Below are 27,212 nucleotides of genomic sequence, written 5' to 3' on the forward strand. Positions count from 1 at the left end.
CCTTTCTGCTGTTTGCAACTTAAGCAGGTCTAAACCTGAGTCTTTTGACTTTATAGGGGCTTCTAGAATGATCCTTCCTCTCAGCGTGTTCTCCTATTTCCTGTGGAGAGATCCTGAGAAGTGGAGATTTTTTTCCTCCCTGACTTTACACATTTGCCTCTTATGCTTACTAAGCCACATTGAGAGATCCTGAGGTGTGAAGAGCTCCATACTTTCCCTTCCTCGCTGCTATCACCTATTGCCATTGATTCGATGGAAGGGATTTGGACAAGTGAAGAGTCTTTGCCAGGCATGCTGCTCCTGCTCTTTGATCCCAATAGACAGGACTAGGGACTAAAGACTTCCATCTCCATCTTCCAGGTAGTCACATGGAACAGATTAAGGGGTATAGGCAATCTCCAGTTCTCTTAATCTGATACAGTGGAGCGGATCGAGGTAGGGAATGAGAGCTTCCAGCTCTTGCTTCCTCTTTCTGCTTTGAGGGCTAGAAGAAAGCACGAGAAGAGATGCCAAGGGGGAACACTGATGTCTTTTCTGCTTCAGACTTTTCTCTCCTAGCTCTAATAGGAGACCTGAGGGAGACTAAGGCCTGGTCTACACTGAAGGGGGACGGCGGGGGGGTGGGGGGGTCGAGCTAAGTCATTCAACTTCAGCTACGTGAATAACATACTTAGATCTACTTACTGCTGTGTTTTCACTGCGGTAAAGGCTGACGCTCTCCCGTTGACTCCGCCTGAGTCTCTCGCCCTGGTGGAGTACCAGAGTCAATGGGAGAGCGCTTGGCAGTCGATTTATCTCATCTAGAATAGACCTGATAAATCGACCGCTGCTGCCTGTCGATCCAGCGGGTAATGTAGACAAGCCCTAAGAGCATACCTGACTCTACTGCACCTAACCCCTTATGAGTCAATAATATGAGATCTTCAAATATGGGAAAAGAAGACTCCCTCATGACTGCTTCCTTCCTAAACTCTGGGAGTGGATGGGAGGAATCTTTAGGATTGTGAATGAGATACCATCCTCGGCTCAATGATCTGGGAAAATGTGACAAACCTCTTAAAAGCTCCCTTTCCTGACTCCTTCGTTGGAGTGTGTCTTACCTTCCCCCTGATATATCTGCTTCTTTGCTCACTTCCCAGACTTCTGTAGGAACTGCGTTTGTCTCGACAATCCCCAAATCTTTAAATTCTTAAGTTTCAAATGTCAGATTCTTAAATTATGTTTACTAAAAGGGAAAGTAACATCCAACCGATCTATGAAAGAGCAACTCCACTCTTCTGTAGTGGTTGGGGAAGGGCATACAGGCAGATTCCTATAGCAGCGTAGAAGAGTTCTATCAAGCTAATGAATGAAACTAGGAAATAAATTTGATTCAGAGCACTGTCAAATGAAAGCTGAATAAGGAGCAAAATCATTGTTCCCGTTTTTCAATTATAGTAATCATAGGTTACTTGTAATATTGCAAGTTTAAAAAAAAAATTCAGAGAAATGAGTCTTGAGCTACATTACACCTTAGAAGTTTGTAATGTGATTTATTAATCATAAGTACTACAGAAATGTCAAGTTTTATAACCAAATTTTCAAACTACATTGGATGGATAGTTATTTTTTTGTCCACTTTATTAAACTGGTGAAAATTGAAACTACTCTCACAGAACAGAGACTTTTCGGCAAAAGTCTCACATTGCATTTGATAGAGCAATGTTTATCGTTTTCTCCATTCTCCTTCATGTTTTCCAGCTTTTTGTCCTTACCACATTGGTCACTTCTCTGTTGTTGGCCTGGGTTTTGAGGACTATGTAAGTATGGTTATTTTATCATTTTGATGTTTTAAATTCTTAAAAATTTGTGCAATTTAAAATTTTTGTGTTTTAAAGGAACCCCTGATTTTTACTTTAGGACAACAGAACAGCCTGGGATGTTGTCCGTGTCTTCATTCTAGGACCTTTCATTGTTTTTAACTGTTTACTCTACCCCCAAACGTCATTGTTTTAATCCCTGTCTAAGACTGCCCCTTTGTAAGGTCACTATATTTGGCTTTTTAATATTATATTTTTATAAAATCTAATTTATTTTATTGTGGTATTCCTTGATTGCATGGGGTATAATGCTTCATAAATGACTATTAGTGAATGCCAGGAAAAGGAGTAGGATATGTGGTAGCTCATCCTGCAAGGCTGGCAGCTTTGCATTATATGGTTTTTCTAGTGGATGCAAACTTATTTGTTGAGGATGCCAAATGATTAGTAAAGAGAGTTTATTGATTAAATATTTGTCCTACTCATGTTGTAGTATAAAGCAGCCTAGGAACCTTGTAGTTCCAAATCCCAGCTGCCCAAGTGGACTCTGTGATTAATATTGAAAGAGGACTGAATTTTTTGAGGAATAAAAACTAACTAAAATTGAATGGAAAATATTTAAAATAACTTTTTTTTTTTTTCAGGTTCAAGCATCTCACTTTGAAGGCCTAATCACAACAATAGTTGGCTATGTGCAGCTAGCAATAACTCTAATTGTTTGTCATGTATCCTTTCATAAGTAGTTGTGTGACGCTGTCTTAAATTCTGTCTGTGGATCATTATCTCTAACCATGTTGAGATCAGGGTTAGAAATGAAGCAGGAGCACTTTCTTTCTCTTTTTGCTTTGTTCTTAAGATGAAACAAACTAAAAAGGGCTGTTTTAGGTAAAAATCTGGATAAAATCTGTTTAATTAGTGCTTGACCATCCAGACCTAATTTCAAAACAGGCTGCATATTCAGAACAATAACAGCTTTGAGACTTCACTCAGCCCAGTTTTCTACGTATGATGGTCTGTTTTATGGGAATGACATTGAAGAGGTCTTAGCATGAAATCAACTTCTTCCCCAGCTGACCGTCAGCTAACCAGGATAAAATTTCACAAGGCCATAGATGGACTGCATTGCTTTCTTCCTGAATGGCAGATCCCTTTCTGGAGGTCAGCCAAAAAAAAGAGGCAGTGTGGTACAAATATTTCCACCCTCTTCACTAGCCACTAAAATGCTAAAGGGTGTCCCTTGTTCACCATACACCATAATAGTCCAGAAAGAATTTTGCAGCAGTTTTAGGGACTGCACTCAACGTTAAACTTGAGAAATGCACTTAAAAGCTTTGCGGAAATGAAGTCATGATTGGGAAAGTAAGAGTGCCCCTGTGATCTGGCAAGGCTTGCAATTATGAGTTTTGTGATCTAGTCTGATAGAGGTATGGAGCCATCCATTTCTCTCCACATGTAGGCTTCTTGTGGGCTACAAAGCAGCAGCAGAGATAGAAATAGGCGTACAGAATAATAACTAGGATTTGTGCCACATGGGATGGGAAGCTCATCTACATCAGTTCTCCTGTTTCAGGGAGGTTCTCAGGATATGTTTAGCCCGCGTGGGTATTCAGAAACGTGCTACCTCTGCTTGAACTAGCATGCTAGAAATAGTAGTGTGACCATGGTCTCATGAGCTAGCTGCCAGAATACAAGCCCATCTGACCCTTTGGATGCATACTTGGAGGGTTAGTCTGCGCTGTAGTCCATGCTGCCATGACCAGACTGCTATTGTTGAGATAGTGTTGATCTATGCCTACGCATGCTGCAGTCACATCTCCTGACTGCAGTATAGACATACCCTAAGTATATCTTCCTTGGTTTCTGCACCAGGCCAGTGGCATTCAGAGCTTTGTGCAACTTGAATTGCTCTTGGGCAGCAATTCGCTTTGCTGCGCTGGAGAGATTGAAGTGACTGTTACCATTATCTTAGAATTTTGAAAGTCTGAAGAAACTTGGTCACAGACTAAACTGTGTATGCTTTAAAAAGATTAAATTGATTTCTGTTTGAAGGAGTAAATTTATTTGCTATTTAACACTTAAAGGCCACAGTCAGGTTGGGCCTTGTTGTGATAGGCACTGTACAAACACAGTAAAGTACTTGATGCCATGTGTCTCTAGAGATTCTCTGGCCTACTGAAAGGAGATTGTTATCCAGGAATTTAAAGATATGTAGGCATTGTGCTCAGGTTTGCAACACGTTAATGATTTAGGAGCCTAAATCTCATATTTGAAAGTGATTTAGACTCTCGGGAGCCTAAATCCCATTGACAGTGAATAGGATTTAAGCTCCTAAGTGTCTAAATCGCCTTTAAAAAAGTATATTTAGGTTCCTAAATCACTTAAGCATTGCAATCCTGAGCACCACAATACCTAAATACTTTTAAAACCCTGGAATTAAATTTTCCAAAAAATAATGAACACACTCTCTAGCTTTGCTGTGAAGAGATGAGAATTTCTCTCAGACTCCATTAAAATGCATATTACATTAGACCTCCAGACTTGTAACTGCACTGTTAAACTCTTGGTGGTAAATATTCCTGCATAAATTTTTTCAAAAGTGATTTCTGGTATCTCAGTTTTCAGTCCCCAACTTCAGATGCCTTTGAAAGAGGGCTTGATTTTCAGAGGATGGATACTTAGCACTTTGGTAAGCAGGTCCCTTTAAGGTGTTTCAAATCAAGCACCCAAAATCATCATTATTTTTGAAAGATTAGGACCCCAGCAGTAGTATTCACACTTTCACATTAGTGTTTGACTCTTCCAGAGTTTCCTGCTATAAAATCTAGATTGCACAGTTGCTGATATGAATTGTATCATACTCTTCTGGTCCTCTTATAACATTTCATTTAGTATATTTCCTTGACCAGAGTATGTAGGGTTTGGCTGCGCTTGTAAAATTCCAGAGATCACGTCACTTATTGGGGGTCTGCTATATTGTTGTTAAGGTAATTATAGTCTTCTGAAAGCAAAAGGTATTCAACTATAATTTTGTTAGTGATTTATTCATAGTTACTGAGTAATTTTTTTTCCTTTTCCCTGAAGGTTTCCTTATTAGTGGTTGTAGAAATTGGTGTGTTCCCCCTTATCTGTGGCTGGTGGCTGGATATATGCTCCTTGGTAAGAATAGAAATTATTGGAGTGTAGGCCAAGTCTTACACTGTTTTATTTTTCTGAGGGAAAAGGTCTTTTGCCCTGGAGAAAAAAAAAATGGATATAAACTGGACTTGTAGAAAATGTATCTCTTCACTTTTTTAATACTTTCATTGTTTCAGAGGTCAAAGGTAGTTTGTTCTAAGACGTGGTGCAATACAAAGTCTATGTTCCTGTATTTAAGGCAATTAAAGTCTACAATCTATTGTTAAAACAGAGCAAAAAAACCCATCATTATACTTTTTGAAACAGTTAGTTACAAAACACTGTGAAAAGTCCCTTCTCTGCTATGCTAAATGTCTTACCAGCAACTCCATGACTGAGTTTTCTCTATTTGGCTGCCTATGGGGAAATTCATACATGGTTCATCTTGTGGCATTACTGTGAATTTTTCCTTCTGTGTACTAAATGCCATATGAGAGAGACTGTTTTTATTGTAGTCTGGGGCAGTGGTTCTCAACACGGGATCTGGAGTCCCCTGGGAGCCCACGAGCAGATTTCAGGAGGTCCACCGAAATAAACCAGAGACTTGCTGGGGCCCAGGGCTGAAAACCAAAGCCTGAGCCCCATCACCTGAAGCTGAAGCCCAAGCAGCTTAGCTTTGTGGATCCTCCTGTGGCATGAGGCCCTGGGCAACTGCCCTGCGTGCTACCCCCAAATACCAGTGGCTTTTAATGTACTGGATATGCAGAAAAACCGTGGTTGTGGCACAGGTGGCCGGTTGAACTTTATAGCATTTTGGGGGAGGAGGAGGGGCTCACAAAGAAAAAGGTTGAGGACCCTTGGTCTAGGGAGTGTGGGGGAAAGGAAGGGGAAATTATCATAACTTTTAAAATGGCACTTCCCCAAAAGCTAATATAAGAGATTACTATTAAATGCTTATATGGGAAAAAGCAACCATTTTGCTCTCAGTATTAAAATACCCTATTTCTAATGAGAATAAATGTACAGTATAGTTTAGTATGAGCTGATATGCTCATGCTGATATGCTTTGTAGTGTTACATATTAAATGTTAGTCTTTTCCGTGTTTTAGTTTCCTTTCCATTCTTAAAAATATGTGGCGCAGAGAAATATGTCACTATTTGCCATCTTCAGGGTCAGTGCTATAAGTATGTTGTAAGAACTGTGTAGTTTTCAGTGGCACTTATGACTTAAATAGACATTTTTGTTTTCTTGAATGCACCTCTAAATATTTATAGTTTTGCAACAGGTTGAGATTATTTAAATGTAATATATGCTAGATACAAACTGGTGTAAATTAAATAGATAACCAAGGAAGAGTATTTGGTAAACGTTGATCGTATGTACTTTTTTGTGTAGGAAATGTTTGATGCTACTTTGAAAGACAGAGAGTTGAGCTTTCAGTCTGCCCCTGGTACCACAATGTTCCTACACTGGTTAGTGGGAATGGTTTACGTCTTTTACTTTGCATCTTTCATTCTCTTACTGAGAGAGGTAAGTTCTTATTCAGGTGAGGGGATTATAAAATATATTTGAACAACTTTATATACTGAAGAGTTAATTAGCTCTTCCCAATCTGTGTTTCTGTTATGATTCTTTTAATACATATCAGACTTCAAAATTTTTCTGCCTTAAAAATTGAACAATCGTGCTGGTTGCGAGTGAATATGGGAACACCCTTAGGGTGCTAGCCGATTGCATGCAAAGGAGTTTTTAATATGAATGCTGCTTTTGCTTAAGTACTTCTTTGTATCTGTAAACTGAAATATATTTGAAAGTAAAGATTTTCAGTTAAAATGTTTCCACTTAGCCTAGTAGTAATGCTCTGCAGTATTCTTCTGTACCTCTCATTGTTGACTCTTATATTGAAAAGTTCTTCATATTTATATCTCACAGCCTTCTAACACCTTTTTTCCAACAGAAATCTAACTCTGTTAATTAGACAACATGCTAATAATTCTTACGTTGCTTGCATTTTTGTCTTTTTAAACTCAAATGTAAATACCTGTTTCAGGTACTGAGACCTGGTGTCCTGTGGTTTCTGAGGAATTTGAATGATCCAGATTTTAATCCAGTTCAGGAAATGATTCACTTGCCCATTTATAGACATCTCAGGAGGTTTATTTTATCAGTGGTAAGGACTTTTTTCAGACTTGTCCTTGAATAATTTATATTCATTTCTGTCTTGTTGTTGCAAATACAGTGCTAGCCTAGCTGCCGTTTTCAATATTAGCATGTTTAACTTACTTTTTTGATTTGTGTTCATTTTTTAGTTACTAAAATAAAGCTGAAGTTTACTTCTTCAGAGGTATTTGTTGTAACAGATGCCCCGCTTCAGATTATCTGAAATGCTGGTGGAAAATTTTTAATTAAAAATTTTAAAATGTTTGTTTAGTACAGACACTCACAAATCTTCCCCTTGTGCTAAAGCCATGACGGCTTGTATCATTGGCCAACAGTTATTTTATTACTATGGACGGTGGAGGAGATCCCTTGAGGTCACGGTGTTGGTCTAAGCCATTTATTGCAACAAACATTCTGGGTCTCAGTTCAGTAGCGATGGGTCTGATTCATGTTTCTGGTCTGTTTTGGGGTGGATCATGATGGCCTGGGCAGTGGTATCTACTACCAGATGTAGCTGTAGGTTGTTAAATTATTGGGGAAACACTCAAAGTCTTTCCTAGCCTCCCCAAGCACTTTCCAGATGTTCACCCTGATGTCTGTCTGGAAGGCCTTTAAGGCAACATCTCAGATGGCCTACTTTGGCACTGGTTTTGCAGATACAGGCCCTGAAGACTGCATACCTTTGAAACAGACTGCTGTATGGGATACTGTGATGCTGGTATACTGTTAACACATCAACAGCTTCTGTACCTTGTTGGATCACCCTAGTGGTGCTCAGCATACACTCTGAGGGTAAGACCTTCTCCCTGCCATCTGGAGAGGAGTGCTGGTCAGTCATGCTTAGGACTCTAGAAAACAGCAGGATGTATTGGCCTTTTGTCATCTTATAGCCACACTGCTTTAGCTGCATCAGGGATGTATGTGCCACATCAAATGACCCAAACTTAGTCCAACATATAGTTTTTTTTAAAGCTCTCAAATGCATGGGTTAGCAGAATATAATGGAATTGGTTTTTGCTTTGTGAATCAAGAAATGAAGCTTGCCTAATTATCATTCTCTGAAGGTATGAGTTGAAATGATTTCAGAACCTTCATCAGACTCGCAGCGGTACCATGGGCCCCATGAAGGATGATCAATTACAGCTTATATATTCAGAGATTAAACAACTTTCTCTTCTAGTTTATACATTTATTTCTCTTTATGGAACATAGACTACCAAAATTTGAGAGGAACAGGTTTTAATTTAATCATGGACCTTTGTTCATACCATTTTTTCATTCAGAACCTTTGCAGATGGTTTACATCTTCATTGGCCCATCCATATAAAAAATAAGGCTTCATGTGAGTCTTGTAGATACAATATGCATTTGTAATTTTCTTGTTGCAGATCGTCTTTGGGTCAATTGTCCTGCTCATGCTTTGGCTTCCTATACGTATTATTAAGTATCTGTTGCCTAATTTTCTTCCATATAATGTCATGCTCTACAGGTAAGTTTTTATTTTAATTCTGAAAGATGTTTTTGGTCTCCGTGTGATTAGACAGAGTCTTCCTTGCGTACCTCTCTAAGGCCGTGTCTACACTTACAAGCTTACAGCAGCACAGCTGTATTGGTACAGCTGTGCTGCTGTCAGAGTGCTCGTGTAGCCACGTTATGCCCGTTGACATAATAAAACAGCTCAACGAGCAGTGGTAGCTGTGTCGGCTGGAGAGCACTTATGCTAGCAAAACTTACATCGCTCAGAGGGGTGTTTTTTCACACCCCGGAGCGACAAAAGAGTTGCCAACTTAAGTATATTTTTCCACTGTGTGCATCCAATGAAGTGGGTTTTAGCCCACGAAAGTGTATGCTCAAATAAATTTGTTAGTCTGTAAGGTGCCACAAGTACTCCTGTTCTTTTTGCTGATACAGACTAACGCGGCTGCTACTCTGAAATAAGTGCTAGTGTAGACAAGGCATAATTGTACCAGTTTCACCATTACCATTGTACCACTTTCACCATTACTTTGACATTGCATTCAGGCATGTAGAAGTTGAACAAAGTATTAGTTTTATCCCATAGGCTAGTTACCCCATAGGTTATCAGCATGCTGTGGGTGGAGGTGGAGAGGAATAGGGCTGTTGATAAATTGCAGTTAACTCACGTGATTAACTCAAAAATTAATTGCACTGTTAAACAATAGAATACCAATTGAAATTTATTAAATATTTTTGGATGTTTTTCCGCATTTTCAAATATATTGATTTCTGTTATAACACAGAATACAAAGTGTATACTGCTTACTTTATATTATTTTTATTACAAATATTTGCACTGTAAAAATAAAAGAAATAGTATTTTTCAATTCACCTCGTACAAGTACTGAGGTGCAGTCTCTTTATCCTGAAAGTGTAACTTGCAATTTTTGTTACTTAACTGCATTCAAAAACAAAACAATGTAAAGCTTTACCTCCTACAAGTCCACTCACTCCTACTTCTTGTTCAGCCAATCGCTAAGACAACAAGTTTGTTTACATTTACGGGAGATAATGCTGCCTGCTTCTTATTTATAATGTCACCTGAAAGTGAGAACAGGTGTTCGCATGGCACTTTTGTAGCCAGTGTTGCAAGGTATTTACATGCCAGATATGCTAACCATTCATATGTCCCTACATTCTTCAGCCACCATTCCAGAGAACAGCTTCCATGCTGAAGATGCTTGTTAAAAAAAAAAAAAAAATGTTAATTAAATTTGTGACTGAACTCCTTGGGGAAGAATTATATATCTCCTGTTCTGTTTTACCTGCATTCTGCCATATATTTCATGTTATTGCAGTCTCAGATGATGACCCAGCACATGTTCATTTTAAGAACACTTTGACAGCAGATTTGACAAAATGCAAAGAAGGTGCCAATGTGAGATTTCTAAAAATAGCTGCAGCACTTGACCCAAGACTTAAGAATCTGAAGTGCCGTCCAAAATCTGAGAGGGATGAGGTGTGGCGCATGCTTTCAGAAGTCTTAAGAGCAACTCTCATATGCTGAAACTACAAAACCTCAACCACCAAAAAAGAAAATCAGCCTTCTGCTGGTGGCATCTGACTCAGACAATAAAAATGAATGTGCATCATCTGTTCTGCTTTGGATTGTTGTTAAGCAGAACCCGTCATCAGCATGGACACATCCTCTGGAATGATGGTTGAAGCATGAAGGGATATATGACTCTTTAGCGTATCTGGCATGTAAATATCTTGCGACACCGGCTACAACAGTGCCATGTGAACGCGTATTCTCACTTTCAGGTGACATTGTAAACAAGAAGTGGGCAGCATTATCTCCTGCAAATTGTAACCAAACTTGTTTGTCTGAGTGATTGGCTGAACAAGAAGTAGGACTGAGTGAACTTGCAGGCTCTAAAGTTTTACATTGTTTTATTTTTGAATGCAGTTTTTTTTGTACATAATTCTTCATTTGTAAGTTCAACTTTCATGATAGAGATTGCACTACAGTACTTGTATTAGGTCAATTGAAAAATACTATTTTTTTTTATAGGGCAAATATTTGTAATAAAAATATAAAGTGAGCATTGTACACTTTGTATTCTGTGATGTAACTGAAATCAATATATTTGAAAATATAGTAAACATTCAAAAATATTTAAATAAATGGTATTCTATTGTTTAACAGTGTGATTAATCGTGATTAATTTTTTAAGCGTGATTAATTTTTTTAAGCACTTGACAGCCCTAGTTTGTTTGTTTGTTTTCCTTGTTTGTTTTTACAATGTTTTTGGAACACTTCAGATAACAGAAGGTATCTTTCCTAAAGACTTTTCATAAAACTGGCTGATTACATTAAATTCCTAAACCCTACTAAAAAATCTTGGCTGTTAAAGTCTAAGAATTGTCTGTGATGGAATCCTACTTAGCCATTGCTGTTCGTTTAGTCAGATATTTGGTTATAATAGTTTTGGTTTGTTAAAAGGTTTGTAGGAAATTCATAAAAATTTAGAATAGTCCTTATATGTTTGCTGCCTCGTTCTTTCCCATTGTTTCTAGTGATGCTCCAGTGAGTGAACTTTCTCTGGAGCTGCTTTTGCTTCAGGTGGTGCTGCCAGCTCTGCTTGAACAAGGACACACGAGACAGTGGTTGAAAGGTCTGGTACGAGCATGGACTGTTACGGCTGGGTACTTACTGTAAGTGTAAACAGCCAATATCATTTATGTGGCTTGTTACTTTAGCCTTTTTAATATGGAAGAAATGTATTCTTTGGCTAGATATCAAAAGTGGAGCATTATGGATTAACTGATACATAAATGTGTGCATAGCGGAGATGCATGAAAATTTATATAGAACAAATTATTGTTCAGTGAATCCTTGAACGTGTATTGCAACTTCAGAATATGCCTTTGCAATTAATTGTATTTGTTGCACTAATACAACTTTCGCTTGGTAAAAAATGATATAGCTGATTCTGAATAGCAATTTCTATTGTCCCTGTTTCTGTGTTTTGCTTTCCATTAAGTTTATCTTTTCGGAATGAAATTTTTGTTGCTTTCTTCTTCCATAGACTCTTTGGAAAATATGAGCAAAATTAATGTGTATTTAATCCATGCAAGAAATATAAATAAATCCACCCTGAAAACCCTCCTATGTGAGGGCATAAAGGTTGGAGTGGCTGCGACCCTCCTTCAGTTCTCTCTTACTATCCATGACAGAGATGGAACTTGGACAGTGTCCTATGGGTTATAGTTTTTTTTGAGCTTCGATCTTAACCCTTTTGTGAAGAAATACCATTTCACTTTTTCTCTTTCATTGCTCATGTACAGAAAAAAGTACGAAGAGATTCTCCTACACAACCTCTCCGTACAGAAGGGTGAGGCACTTCACACCGACTGCCAGTATGGCCTATTGTAAACCCACAGGGTTTAAATCTAGTCCATTGTGCGACAGTCGCATGTCCTTAATCAGTGGTCTCAGCAGGTGTTTTTTTCTCCCTTGGAAGAGCATATCACCCAACAAGTGCTTCATCTGCCACTTCTTGTCTCACACCTGAAAACTGAGAGATGTGTGTTTTGGAATTATGTCTCTTGAAGCAATCTTCAAAGGTCTTATATGATCTTGGAGAAGAGACATCCTCCGCTGGAGACAAGGAGGCTATATACAGTAAGTGTTTTGGTAACCAGACACCATGCCTCTGGTTCTAGTAGGCAGAAATCTAAAATGGGACCATGGAACTGGCACCATGTGTGCATCAGTACCTACTCTGGGGCAAAGAGACCTGGTACCCATATCATCCACTTTGGATGCCAAGCAGCATACCCCCACCATGCATAAGCACAGCTCAAAGCTTGTAACAAGCTCATTTCATGAGAAGGACCCATAGCATTCCTCCAAAGGCAGGTCTAAACCTTCATTAGCGCTGAGGGATGGGAGCAAAGCATTGGCTGTGAAAGACTCTGGAGACCACAGTACTGATGCTGATGTCAACACCACTGGTGCCAATCAGTGAGCCTTTCCCAATATCAAGATGTACCTTTGAGGAACTGCCTTTGCTGCTTGTTTTGGTACAAGCAGAATCAGTACTGGTCCCATATCTAATGGCACGGCTGGTCCTGGAGATGTATTTCTCCTCACCATGTCCAAGCCACTCCTCCCTGAATTCGAGCATGGGATCAGACCAGAATAGTTCATTAAGAGGGGCTCTGGAAGTGTCCCATATCTGGCACTGATGCACAGCTGACAATGGACAGGCCAATCACAGCCTGGCCAGTAACTGCACAATTTACCTTTGTGGCCCTGTTGGGGCCCACTTTCCCGGAGTGGAGACCTATCGTGTGTCTGGGAAAAGCAGGTCTCACTCTTCATCTGGCATCAATAGTCAGATCCCTGTCACAGGACCAGAGAAGTGTCCTTGTGAGGTAATGGCTTGGGAAACACTCCAGTTGTCTTCCCCACCTAATCCTCCTTTTTTCCAAATGAAGCTGTTGCCTTGACCCGACACCAACCATCAATGACTTTAGGGCCTTCCAGACCTGCTCCTGAGGATAGCTTGCTGGAATCTTGGACTTTGAGGAGACTGTGATCTTAGGTTTGTTCTCTTTCAATATCCTCAACCCCAACTGGGATTGTGCTACTAATCATAGTATATTGAACCCAGCAAAAGGGTTGTGGCACACCTCAGCCTTGCTTTCCCCTACTTCAAACTGAGTATAAAAGTGTTATCAAGTCCCATCCAAAGGCTTTGAACTTTCTTATAAGCATCAGACACCAGAGTCACTTGTGGTGTCTGTGGTCTAGGGAAAGACTAGATCCACCACAGATAAGGACACCCCCACTGCCCCCCCACCCCCGAAACTGAACTACTTTGGCCAAAAGGCTTTCTCATCAGGCCTCCCTCCAGCGCCTCACGGGAAGCTACTGGCCCTGTTGGCAAAATAGTTTTCTGATGTGGGCAAGGGTGACCCCATTCCTATTAAGGCTCCTGCAAAATTGTAAGGAAGAGCTGAGACATACTGTCAAGGAAGGGGCAGGTAGTAATAAGAACAGTGTTACAAGCCACAGTGGATGAGTCAGATGTGACCAATTGATTCATAGCTACAGTAGTCCAAATGCTCTGCACCTCCTTGTTATAAATGTCTAGGATTCCAAAAGAAGTCCAGGTAATGAGAGATGACCTACCCTTCAGGGCATGAAGCTCTTTAGCAATTGAACTGATCAGGCATTCCTTTCCCTCAAAGATTTGAGAGCAATTCTGAGATCTTTAGGGATGCACTATCCCACACCTTAAGTAAGCCCTTCTGGGATCAGCTCCCACAAAGACAAAGAACACAGTCTTGTTCCCACAATTGTCAACCAGAATATTTGCCCAGAAAGAAATCCTGTTACACAAGTAGTCGCCTGTTGTCCTCCATTGTACAACAAGCCTGCTCTGAGTCAGCAGGTTTGACAGGAGTATTCAGAGTTTAGTTGTGTCAAGCCTATACTGCAGCCAACTTTCAGGAATCGCTTTTCCCCTCTTCTGTCAGTTATACTCAGAGATTAGATGAAGAATTAATGGTCATCACCATTGCCCATGGCTACCCCCATCCAATTCCTTTCCTTGTCCCCTTCCTTATTTCAGGGATCTTTCCTCAAGAGCCTGTTACAAAAAATGCCCCATAGGTCTCCAGTTGCTGCAAAGACATACCCTGAGATGATCATAGTGCAGACCAAAGAAGTGTTTCTCTTCCACTAGTGATCCATACACAACTGAGTTGAAATTTAATTGAATCATAACAAGACAAGGAAGGCCTGATCCTGCAGACTCCATACGTTCAAACTGTCAGGGATTCCATCCAGACCTGAAGTCTCAGCACCTGACAGCCTGGATATTGAGTGATTGAGTGCCATGGAGAACCAGGAAATCCTGACATAGAGCAGAATACTGTGCAAGAGAAACTTACTCCTCCAAATGAAAAGGATAATCAATATGCACAACCCACCATGGCCTAAACACATTGCACGCCCTGATATCAAAGATTCTGGACTATCTGCTGCAGTTAAAACATTCTGGACTTTCATTTAGCTCAAAGTTAATCTAGGTGCAGTCTCTGCTTATCATCGACTGATACATTTGGTCTCAGTCTTCTCTCATACCGATGGTATGCCAACATGTCAAGGGCCTAATGCATGCTTACCCACTGGTCAGAAGACCTGCTCTGGTATGGGACCTCAATGTCATTGTTCTAAAGCTTGTGGACTACTCCATTCACCAGCTTACTCTCAGAATGGTGAGCGCACTTCAGACAGTCATGGTGGAACACCTGTACTTTTATTTCCATAAAGACACAGTGATACTAAAACCTCATGCCAAATTCCCAAGGTGATTTCCAAGTTCTGTTTAAACATCCCTGCCCATCCTGGCTAACCTGTATTCTTCTTCCCAAGACCTCATTCCACATGAGGGGAGTAGAAACTCTACACTCTGGACAAACCTAGAGTTCCATGATGTTATATTCATAGCTGTGGGGAAGAATAGAGGATTTTTTTCTATTTATGGCCACAGTTGGCTGCTTCAAGAGCCACGCTGTTTCATAGAATATCAGGGTTGGCAGGGACCTCAGGGAGGTCATCTAGTTCAACCCCCTGCTCAAAGCAGGACCAATTCCCAGAAAGATTTTTGCCCTGACTCCCTAAATGGCTCCCTCAAGGACTGAGCTCACAACCCTGGGTTTAGCAGGCCAATGCTCATAGACTCATAGACTCTAGGACTGGAAGGGACCTCGAGAGGTCATCGAGTCCAGTCCCCTGCCCTCATGGCAGGACCAAATACTGTCTAGACCATCCCTAATAGACATTTATCTAACCTACTCTTAAATATCTCCAGAGATGGAGATTCCACAACTTCCCTAGGCAATCTATTCCAGTGTTTAACTACCCTGACAGTTAGGAACTTTTTCCTAATGTCCAGCCTAAATCTCCCTTGCTGCAGTTTAAGCCCATTGCTTCTTGTTCTATCATTGGAGGCTAAGGTGAACAAGTTTTCTCCCTCCTCCTGATGACACCCTTTTAGATACCTGAAAACTGCGATCATGTCCCCTCTCAGTCTTCTCTTTTCCAAACTAAACAAACCCAATTCCTTCAGCCTTCCTTCATAGGTCATGTTCTCAAGACCTTTAATCATTCTTGTTGCTCTTCTCTGGACCCTCTCCAATTTCTCCACATGCATAGTTCAGACCACTGAACTATGAACTCCCTCCTTCATTATGAAGATGCAGCTGATACTCCTCATTCACACCATCCTAAGTTAATATTGCTTACCATTCACCTACAGTGACTAATGCTCAAAGAAGGAATGGTTACTAACTCTGCAGTAATTGTGATAGTTTGATTTGTTATAGTCAGTGTGGATCCCATGACCTACTCTTCATCCTCACTTTTTTCCAAGTCCTCAGCAGTCACTCATGGGCTTTGAATTGCAAGGGAACTGAGTGGGGATTACTTCCACTCCACCTTTTTATGCCTTTGCACAGAAGGTCAGGGAAGCTAAGGGCATGTGTGTGGCCTCACTGAACTCTATTTGAAAGATTCTGAGCTTGCACACATGCACGTGGACCTAAGAATCCATACTGACTACAACATCTCAAAGGACCACAGTTACTGTAGGGTAAGGAACTGTTCTGTTTTAGTAGTTTTTGACTGTTTCATAATTTGACTTAACAAAGTGTACTTGCACTCCCCAAAGCCTTTACTACTCATTAAGGGGCATGCACATAATATTTCAAGTTTGAAGGTTTTTTCTTGACTGATTTATTCTTATGGAGGCTTGAGAATGACATGGAGAATGAGATACTTTCTTCCTCATTGCAATAATCTTTTCGGTTTTTCATGCCTGAAAAACAAATGAGATTTTTAGCTCCAACTTAATAGAAGAATTTACCTTCTGATACAGTCAAAACATGGATAACTCATCCCAGAGATGAATACCAATGGGAAGTAGGTGATGGAGGGGAGAACCAAGTTGGGCGGATAACAATGGGAACTATTACGCATCTTCAACTGTTGCAGTTACCAGTAGAGATGGCTCTAATAAACATTCCTTCAGCCACTTTTTAATTAAGCAAGGGTGAAAAAAACTTAATTACCATTTTTAAATCCACATTCTGATGGGGTTATCAGAGTTGTCTGACGCTTGGAGCTTTATGTAAGCAGTCGTTTGAGGAGGAAGTTTTGCTAGATTTGGGGGTGGGGAATGAAAAATTGCTTCTGAACATACGTAATAGGTATTTGATTTTAGCAGATCCCCATAAAGTCCTGCCAGTTAATGACATTGCATAACAGAGATGGCATCCCTCTCTACGCAGGTTCACTAATACTGGATACTGATGCTCTCAGACTGCTGCGAGGACAATTTTGAGGGGTTTTGTAGCTTTTTTAAATATTCAAACTTATTAGGGATAGAAGAAAATGTATACCTGTAGGGAAAACACTTTAGAACCTGTGATTTATTTTGTCCACAAATTCTAAACTGCTGTTCAAAGGTTAAGACTATAAGAAACAGCCATACTGGGTCAAACCAAAGGTCCATCTAGTCCAGTATCCTGTCTTCTGACAGTGGCTAATGCCAGGTGACCCTGGCAAACAGAGGCTTCTGGCAATCCGAGGTTAGAGACACCATCCCTGCCCATCCTGGCTAATAGCTATTGATGGACCTATCCTCTATGAACTTATCTAGTTCTTTTTTGAACCCTGTTATAGTCTTGGCAACATCCTCTGGCAAAGAGTTCCACAGACTGACCGTGCATTGTTTGAAAAAAGTACTTCCTCCTTCTTTAAGTGCATGCTTGTATCAAATCCAATTAGGTGAGTGCGCTTGCCCCGTGCACGGCTGTCGGAAACTTTTCCCTAGCAGCTACCCACTGGGCTGGCCGTGGAGCCCCCCGGGAGTGGCACTGGTATGGCACTTTATATACGACCCTGCCAGCCCGCCCCCCGTTCAGTTCCTTCTTACTGCCAGTGATAGTTGTTGGAACAGTGGTCTCTTACTTGCAAGTGTCCCATTAATCCCTAGCCCTTCTGCTAATCACTGTATATAATTACTCATTCGCCTAAAGCAACTCCTTATGGAGTCAGCCCTCCATCCGCAGCAGGACCAGGCCCCAAGCACCTCAGTGCAGAGTGCTCCTCCTGCGGTGCCGAGAAAGGACTCAGCACACCAACCCAGGAGCCACCGGTCCCCCAGGCCCCAGAAGTGCTCTCCCTGGCACCGCTCTCATTCACTGGCTACCTGTAAGAAACAGACCAAGGGGAAGTCCCCTCAGCGGCCTGGTATGGGTACCGCTCCCCCGGAAGGGAGATGGTTCAGAGAATGGGCCTCAGCTCGGGCACAATCGTCACAGGCCCCTGTCTCTCCAGGAAGCACTGCTCTCCTGGACTCACTGCGGCTGCATGTGGGGGAAGTTATGATATCTTCCACCCTGGACCCTTTCTAAGCCGCTAGAGGGCTCATTGAAATGACGGCATCTAAGTCTACCGCTACAAGGAATAAGCCGCCCTTCCTTCAAGGCCCGGCACCGTCCAGAGGCAAGTCTGCCATGTTTGGTCTGTCTGCCCCCTGACCCAGATCTCAGCGCTGCTCTGAGTCCCGGCACCATGCCTACGCCTCGCACCGGTCTGACTCGCAGCATCAATCCAACTTGCAGCACTGGTCCCGCAGCCCCAACCCTCGGAGCTGCTCCCGCTCAAGGTGGTCGTCGCCAGATAGGTCATGGTCCCACTCGAGGTCTGGGTCCCGCTCTGTGACTTAGTGGCACCATTGTCTGCAAGCCACTCACCTTCCGGACATCGCTCGACAGACTGGCACTGCTCCACTTCGGCAGCATCCTCGATTGCAACACCGCTCCTTGCCTCGGCGCGGCTCCATGTCGCAGCACCGCTCTACTTCACGGCACCGCTCCACATCCCGCCATCGCTCCCTGGAGCGTTACCACTCAGCACCAATTGACATTGAGGCTATGCTTCACAGCATGCATTCGGTCCATCAGAGGAGGATGCCTCCAGTGCAGTCTCACACCGCTCCCCCTTGGCTATCCCACTCAAGATTGCTCTGCCTGCACTCAGGCAGGGCATTGGGGGCATCTGAGGCACCCAGATCAGGGCCAGTGAGCCTAAGGCAGGACTCTTCAGTGCCCCAAAGGCAGCCTTAGTGGCAATTCTGGACCCCTTGGGCATACCATCAGGCCCAGGGTGCCTCTCCTTTCGTCCCACCGCGTTCCCGTTCGGCATCTCGCCTCCCAGAGGCAGTTCTCAGCCGCCTGCCCCAGGACTCTCCATAAAACCTGGACCCAATCCCATATCTGCCTGTGGAGGCTACACCTGATGCTCGTGAGGATCCGGTCCCCAAGGATCAAGAGACCACCGTGGAACTGGTCCTGCCGATAGCTTCTTCCTCATCGTCCCCTGATGAGGCGGTGGCAGGCACTTCAACGTCTGGGCCACCACCCATGGATTACAGGGCCCTGCAGGAACTCCTCCGATGAGTAGCCCTAAATGTGAACCTCCAGGTGGAGGAAGTGGTCGATAGGAGGACCCTATGGTATGATATCCTAGAACCAGAGGGTACCTTTAGGGTGGCCTTACCCATTATACAAACTATTCAATCCAACACTAAAACTATTTGGTAAACATGTGCCTCCATTCCTCCTACAGCCAAGGGGGCTGAACATAAATACTTTGTTCCCACTAAGGGATATGAGTATCTCTTCACCCACCCACCCCCATGCTCTCTCATGGTGGAGGCAGTGAATGAAAAAGAGAGGAAAGATCAGCAGGCCCTCGCACCCAAATCAAGAGAGACTAAACGGCTTGATTTGTTTGGAAGGAGAATTTATTCAACGGTGGGGGGGTCTCTCTCTCAGGATCGCCAATCAACTCCTTTGGGGCTGCTCCTGGAATCGCAGGTACAGATAGTCAGAGACACTTTCTAACGATTAGGTATCATTCTCAATGTCAACAAATCAGCTCAAAGGATAGAGTTCATCGGAGCTGTTCTGGATGCAACTCAAGTGAGAGCATTCTTGCCCTCTCGCAGATAATCAGCAACATTTGCAGTGTCCCCCCACCACCACGGCGAGGCAGTGTCTCAGCTGCTAGGCCATATGCATTCTGCACTTACGTGATTTAACATGCCAGGTTACGACTCAGGCCCTTGCAAGTGTAGCTTTTGTCTGTGTATCGCCTGGGCAATGACAGTCTGGACATGGTGCTGAACATCCCTCGGCACACTTTCGATTCCCTATGGTAGTGGCTGGATCCTCCGCGTGTCCTTTCCACCCACCCCAACCCACCTTGACTTTGGTCACAGACGCATCCACATTGGACTGAGGAGTGCATCTCGGAAGCCTGACAACTCAGGGCTTGTGGCAAGTAGAGGAACTGGCTCTACATATCAACATCAAAGAACTCAGGGCAATCTGCCTCGCCTGCTAAGCTTTTCTGACTCTCTTGCAGGGCCACTGCATAGCGGTATTGGTGGACAACACCACAGCCATGTTTTATATGAACAGGCAAGGCAGAGCCCACTCATCTCCTCTCCGTCAGGAAGCCCTCCTACTGTGAGAATTTTGTCTAGCCCACTCCGTCCTCCAGGCCTCATACCTGCCAGGTGTTCAGAACATGCTGGCAGACAGTCTGAGCAGACATTTCCTCATGCACGAGTGGTCAGTTCACCTGGACATCATCCACGCCATCTTCTGCAGTTGGGGGTTTTCCCAAATCGACCTGTTTGCCACATGGGCCAACAGCAAGTGCCCAACCTTCTGCTCTTTCAGGAGCAGGCTCGATCACAGATGTGTTTATGATTCCATGGCCCGGTCAGCTGCTATACGACTTCCCGCCATTCCAGCTCGTCCACAAGGTGCTTCTCAAAGTCCGCAGGGACAAGGGGGAGATCATTTTGGTGGTCCCAGCTTAGCCTTGCTAGTGCTGGTACCCCACCCTCATGGACTTAACCGTGCCAGTGCCTGGATTGACATCTTTCACTCCTGACCTCATTACACAGGACCACGGTTGCCTCCTTCACCCAGACCTTCAGTCTCTCCACCTCATGGCCTGGAGAATCCGTGGCTGAACCAGGCAAAACTTGCCTGTTCGGATCCAGTGAGGCAGGTACTTCTGGAGTGCTGCAAGCCATCTACTAGGGCCACATACAGGGCAAAATGGAAGAGGTTCTCCAGCTAGTGCACCCAAAGGCAGGTGCTCCCGCTCCAGGCTCCCATCGCTTGTATCCTGGACTATCTTCTGTACCTGAAAGACTGGCATCTGGTGTTTTGGTTCTCTCAGGGTCCACCTTGTGGCCATCTCGGCCTTTCACCCAGGCGATTCTGAGCGTTCAGACTGGAGAAGATACATCCCCGATGAAGCCCCCCATCCCAGTCTGGGACCTTAACCTAGTTCTCTCACACCTCATGGATGAGCCTTTAGCTTCTTGTTCACTCCTCTACCTCTCTTGGAAGGTAGCTTTTCTGGTGGCTATCACCTCAGCGTGACATGTGTCTGAACTACGGGCCCTCACCTCTGAGCCTCCATACACTATCTTTCATAAGGACAAGGTACAACTTAGACCTCATCCAGCTTTCCTTCCCAAGGTGGTGTCCCACTTCCATATTAGCGAGGACATCTTCCTGACAGTCTTCTATCCAAAGCCGCACAACAGCCCTCAAGAACAACAGCTGCACTTGCTGGATGTTAGGATGATGCTCGCCTTCTATATCGATCGCACAAAGCCGTTCCGAAAAACAACCCAGTTGTTCATTGCAATAGCAGAGCGGATGAAGGGTTTGCCAGTCTCTTCCCAGCAGATCTTCTCCTGGATCACAGTGTGTCCGGACTTATTATGGCTTAGGGTATGTCTACACTATGAAATTAGGTCGAATTTATAGATTTCGATTTTTTAGAAATCGATTTTATACAGTTGATTGTGTGTGTCCCCACTTAAGATCATTAAGACCATTAAGTCAGCAGAGTGCATCCACAGTACCAAGGCTAGCGTCAACTTCCGGAGCATTGCACTGTGGGTAGCTATCCCACAGTTCCCGCAGTCTCCGCTGCGCATTGGACTTCTGGGTTGAGCTCCCAATGGCTAATGGGGCAAAAACATTGTTGCGGGTGGTTCTGGGTAAATGTTGTCAGGCCTTCCCTCCTGTGTGAAAGCAATGGCAATAAATCGTTTCTCACCTTTTTTCCTGGGTTACTCATGCAGACGACATACCATGGCAAGCATGGAGCCCACTCAGCTCACCATCACCGTATGTCTCCTGGGTGTTGGCAGACGTGGTACTGCATTGCTACACAGCAGCAGCTCATTGCCTTTTGGCAGCAGATGGTACATTACGACTGGTAGTCATTGTCGTCATCTCCTGAGTGCTCTTTTGGCCAACCTCGGTGAGGTCGGTCAGGGGTGCCTGGGCAGATACGTGTGCTCCTGGCTGGCCTCGGTGAGGTCGGCCGAGGGCGCCTGGACATAAATGGGAGATGACGATGGCTAGCAGTCGTATTGCACTGTCTTCTGGCGAGCAGGTAAGGCTTGGAAGTCACCTAACTGGAATTGATATGAGCAAGCACTCGAAGAAGAAAAAATGATTTATATAGGGGCAATATGATATTTTCTGTCTTCTTATATATCCCTTTCTTAATGATTCTCAACATTCTCACAACTTTTTGTCAACTGTCTGAAATGGGCCATCTTGACACTACAAAAGTTTTTTTTCCTCCTCCTAATAATAGTTCATCTTAATTAATTGGCCTCTTAGAGTTGGTATGGCAACTTCCACCTTTTCATGTTCTCTGTATGTATATATATCTTCTTATTACACTGAAGATACTTTTCACAGTGTGAGTTAATATGTTGTTGTCCTGTTAGTTCCTTACATGGCTGGATTAATCTCACAATAGCAGTAAAAGTGAGAGCTCTTACATCAGTGGAGCTGTGCCTGTTTACACTAGCAGAGATTTTGACAGAGTTTACCTCTTCTGTTCATGACATTTTTGTAACCAATATTGTTTTTAAATAGATGAATGATTCAGTGCGTTTAGATTGCAGCTGTGCTGCCACTGTTTTTTAACCTGTACCCAAATTGTTTTTCTTCCAAGCTTTGTATGTTCTAACTTTCATTTAAAAAACAATGGGTAGAACACGTTCTCTAGTTTTTCATTCATGTTACAAATCCAGAGGAAGTTACACAATCATTTCATGTTTTTTGCCACAGAGACCTCCATTCTTACTTACTTGGAGACCAGGAAGAGAATGAGAACAATGCAAACCAGCAACCTAATAACCAGCATGCTCGTAATAACAATGCCATTCCAGTTGTGGGAGAAGGTCTTCATGCAGCCCATCAAGCCATACTTCAGCAAGGAGGACCTGTGGGTTTCCAGCCTTATCGTAGGCCTTTAAAATTCCCACTCAGGGTAGGTAGATTGAATCCTTTAAAGAGAGAACCATCTTTTTGCTAAGTGCTGTACAAACATAGAATACAGTGGGTTCTGGTCCATCACTAGGATTCCTAGGAACTACAGTAATATAAACAAATTAAAAAACATAGGATATTTTTAAGGAAGGTTTGATGGTAGCATCATTTTTAGAAGCTAAATAATTAAGGCCCCCACTTTACTTAGTATCTTGGACTCTGTATATTTTGTTAGCAAATGTCTTATAGTCATGTAGCTGACTTTAATAAAACCTTTTCAGTTTGAAACATGAATAACCAGCTCTCTTGCATCCAGTTATTATAGATCCCATACACATTGTGATCCATGATGAGATATGAATGCTCAGGTTTGTTTATCTAGTGTTGTTTTGTTTTTTTTAATTATAGAGATAGGAGGAAGAGAGAGTGAGTGTGGTGTGTGAGAGAGATATATAAATTTTTTTTTTTTTAAGAAGGCAAATAGATAATCAAAAGGAGCTTTACTAGTACCAAGGAATTGTAAAAGTGGTGTCTCAGCTACTTGGCCAATGTATTTTCTTCCTCTCTGGTAGCCTTGATGAGATTGTTTTGTCAGCTTTAGACACTGGAAGTGTGGTGCGTGTATTTTAGAAATTGAATTTTTTACAAATGTACTTACCTTGACTTTAATTTTTAGTATGAACTTTTGCATGCAATGAATTTGCCTTTGTAGACTAATCTACAGGTCATCTAAGTTAGCTGGTCCGATGGTAGCTGAAATTCCAGTTTAAGCAAAAGTCATGTATGTACCTGGGAATAAACCATCAGAGGAGTCTAAACTGTTCAGAGCTGCCACTAGAGAGGGCTGAAACTGTACCAGCTTCATTTAGTGGTGCCAAGTGTACCAGAACTTGTCAGGTCAATAGTATGAAGCAGAGATTTTTTCCTGCAGAGCTGAAGATAAGCTTGTGGAGAGCTTCTGAGTTTCGCAAGAGTGACCTAAAGGGGTGTCTTGGAGCAGACCACAGAGGGAAGCAGAGGTGCAATTAACCCTGGAACTGTGACACACATGCATTTCAAAGGAGGCACAGGAGTCCTTGCCTCCCAGAACACTGCGTAGGATGGTGTTCTTCTCCTGTCCCCCAGGTTGTTGTAGTAGATGGAACTTTGTTTATTTTTGTTTTAAAAATAAGAAAAACATCAAAATGCCCAAACCAAGGCATAGAATATTAAAGTATCAAAGTGAAAGTGTCAAAAGATGAGAAATTCTAAAGATTGCTATGAATCTTAAGTTCTGCTGCCTTGTGTATTAGCACTACAATATTTTGATGATATAATTAAATACTGTTTTTTCCATAGTACCTCTGCTCATTTTTATACAGGTTGGTTGGTAAATAAATCAGAGTTGTATAGCAAATGGAGCTGGAAACACCCAAATATCTGAGTCTGTGAGGACAACAGAATCCTGTGAATAATGAGTCAGCAAGTTTGATTGTCTGCTGTCCTATCTGAACTAAAATAACTGGAACAGAAATTTTATGTGTTGCATTTACTATTTAGGCTACTGATTTCTAAATGGATGCGTATTTTGATTCTTTATTGTTTTGATAACAATTAGTTAAGCAACTTTCAGTTTTTCTGTTATCTGTCTCCCTTTGTATTTTATCTTTCAGATATTTCTGTTGATTGTTTTGATGTGTATAACATTACTGATTGCCAGTCTTATCTGCCTTACATTACCAGGTATGTTTTATGCTATGATACTGTGTTAAAACAAACACCCCCATACATACATTTATGGCAGTAGTTGGTTTAAAATTAAAACTGTGCAATCACAGAAAAATGTTGGGAATGTGTTTTTTAAACTTTTTGAAAGCTTAATATTCTAAATTAAAAATGACAGATTCATAAATCAAAAACAGTATCTTTATCCAAATGTCAGTACAGTGGAAGGGAGACTGATGCCCACTGTAGCATCTTATTGTCACAGTTCAGAGCAACTGCACCTATATTCCCCCTCCATGGTCCCTAGAAGGAACCCACTTTAGGCTCCCAGTTCTTCAGTTTTTACCCCTGTTGGGCAAAGACCTGTGTGTGTCTCCCTCCTAGCCAGGTTGCACAGTTCCCAGCCTAGCATACAGTGTGATAACTCTGGCAAGCCAGACGGTCTAAAAGGCCAGTGTCTATGCTTTCTTTTCTCTCCAGAGGCTATAAACAATGTAATTGCTACAATAACAAGTTACCACACTGCTCTTTCTAAGCAAGCATGTTTATTCTTAAGGTGAAAGCATTACAGAAAACATTAAAATAATAAAAGAACCTTCATGCATACTAAAAAACTTACCAGAGGTTACCTCAACTCCAGCCTCTGACTCTGGTAGGTGTTGGTCTTTCAAAACCCACAGCTGAGCTTTTCCTGTGGTTATAAATTTATAACACTCTCAGATTCAGAACCTGAACAACCATGAGTAGTTCAGTCTTTCCTTTATACAACTTGAGCCTTTGATCTTGGCCTCATGTAACAGATGATCAGAATACAATGGTTTACTTGCCCCGTCCCTCGGTCCACGCCGCTTCCAGCGGCTCTCATTGGCCCGGAGCAGCGATCCACAGCCAGTGGGAGCCGCAATCAGCTGGACCTGCGGACGGGGCAGGTAAACAGACTGGCCTGGCCTGCCAGGGGCTTTCCCTACACAAGCGGGAGACCCCAGTCTGAGAAACCCTGTGCTAGATTGAATGCCACAGATTGAACTGAATGCCATAAATTTTGAGATTGAACCATCAGCTTTGTTTTTATACTTATCCTTGAAATTAAAATCTGTGAATCCTAACTGGATGTTTTGTTTTTGTCTAGGATGTGAGATAACAAACCAGTTGAAATTTGCAATATTTGTGAACTCAGCACAAGATTTTGAAAACTCATATTTTACATTGGGTTTAAAACTGAGGCAAATTTACTATATAATTATTGTCATCCATCACTAATAGGTAAAATAATCTTGCTACTTAGTCTTAGTATGTTTATCAGTCTCTACATTTCCAGTATTTGCTGGCCGTTGGTTAATGTCATTTTGGACGGGAACAGCCAAAATCCATGAACTGTACACAGCTGCTTGTGGTCTTTATGTCTGCTGGCTAACCATTCGGGCGGTGACAGTTCTAGTCGCATGGATGCCGCAAGGTCGCAGAGTGATTTTTCAGAAGGTTAAAGAATGGTCCCTCATGGTAAGTTCTTGATAGAAGAAAGCTTTTGCTATATTATCAAACAGCATATTCTGCTTTTTTAAGTGTTAATGAGATTTATACTTGCTTCCTCCTTCTCTCAAACTCACCTTGTATTGTGTTTTCTTTTTTGATTGCCAGCCCCCTACCCCTAAATCTACTCAATCTGTGTTTGAACTTTTGAACAGTAATCACTGTTCTGTTGGAATCAGTATTGCAACAGAATGTTAACAAATCAGTTCTTTGAGTGCCACAGTACTAACTATTTAACTACTATATTTCATTTAAATGTGAACGTAATACAGGATACTATCCGGTGAAAACCTGTGTCACATGATCTCAAGAAATATTTGTTTACAGTTGTTTATTTCTATATATAGTAACAGATGAAAATTGTGAAGTGTTCACCTATTTAGAGACTGAATGTTATTAATGAAGTGGCAAAAATAAGACTGGAGATGATTGTCAGTTATAGGAAACCATTTGTTTTGTACAGGCATATGTTCTGTACCTGCATGGTGCACATTTTCAGAAAACTCTTTCAGATCACCAAATTTGTGGCATTGTTGAAATGAACACATTAAAAAAACAAAACTTCCTCTCCAGTTACGATGAGACAGAATTTTCATAATAGTTCTTGTGCTAGCAGTGACTGTATAACACTGAGGGAAGTTTTCATCATGATCAAGGCAAGCCCTCATCTGTCTCAGTTGGTTTTAGTTATAAAATTTCCATACTCAACCTTTATATAATTCTGGAATGGTAACATTTTTTCCCTTTATGGATACATTTGAGAGATGCATGGGGAATGGAGTAACCTGTGAAAGATCCACTCAAGGTTGCATCTTCCTGGATATTTATAGACAAAGCAGCTTTAATAGATGTTTCATGCATAACTGTCTCCCTGATCAGCACATTCTTTACTTCATTTGTAGTTTCTTTATTTTGCCAAAGGAAATTGCCAATATCAATACCAAATTATATTCTTGGGTCTGTCCTCTGCACGCCTG

At 42.1% G+C, this 27,212-nt stretch overlaps 1 protein-coding gene across 4 annotated transcripts in view; it reads left to right on the forward strand.

Annotated features, from left to right (window-relative positions):
* MARCHF6 (membrane associated ring-CH-type finger 6) overlaps nucleotides 1–27,212 on the forward strand; it is a 124,960-nt gene that overhangs the window by 69,013 nt on the left and 28,735 nt on the right. For 2 of the 4 annotated variants that reach the window (XM_030551703.1, XM_030551702.1), the window contains exons 11-21: nucleotides 1,741–1,799; nucleotides 2,444–2,524; nucleotides 4,715–4,783; nucleotides 4,881–4,955; nucleotides 6,310–6,444; nucleotides 6,965–7,084; nucleotides 8,463–8,563; nucleotides 11,113–11,250; nucleotides 22,801–23,002; nucleotides 24,654–24,723; nucleotides 26,009–26,205. In XM_030551703.1, coding sequence (XP_030407563.1) covers nucleotides 1,741–1,799; nucleotides 2,444–2,524; nucleotides 4,715–4,783; nucleotides 4,881–4,955; nucleotides 6,310–6,444; nucleotides 6,965–7,084; nucleotides 8,463–8,563; nucleotides 11,113–11,250; nucleotides 22,801–23,002; nucleotides 24,654–24,723; nucleotides 26,009–26,205 — 1,247 coding nt within the window. The other 2 variants (XM_030551705.1, XM_030551704.1) reach the window with 2 other exon arrangements.

Source organism: Gopherus evgoodei, chromosome 2 (assembly GCF_007399415.2).
Source record: "Gopherus evgoodei ecotype Sinaloan lineage chromosome 2, rGopEvg1_v1.p, whole genome shotgun sequence".
Taxonomy (NCBI): Eukaryota; Metazoa; Chordata; order Testudines; family Testudinidae; genus Gopherus; species Gopherus evgoodei.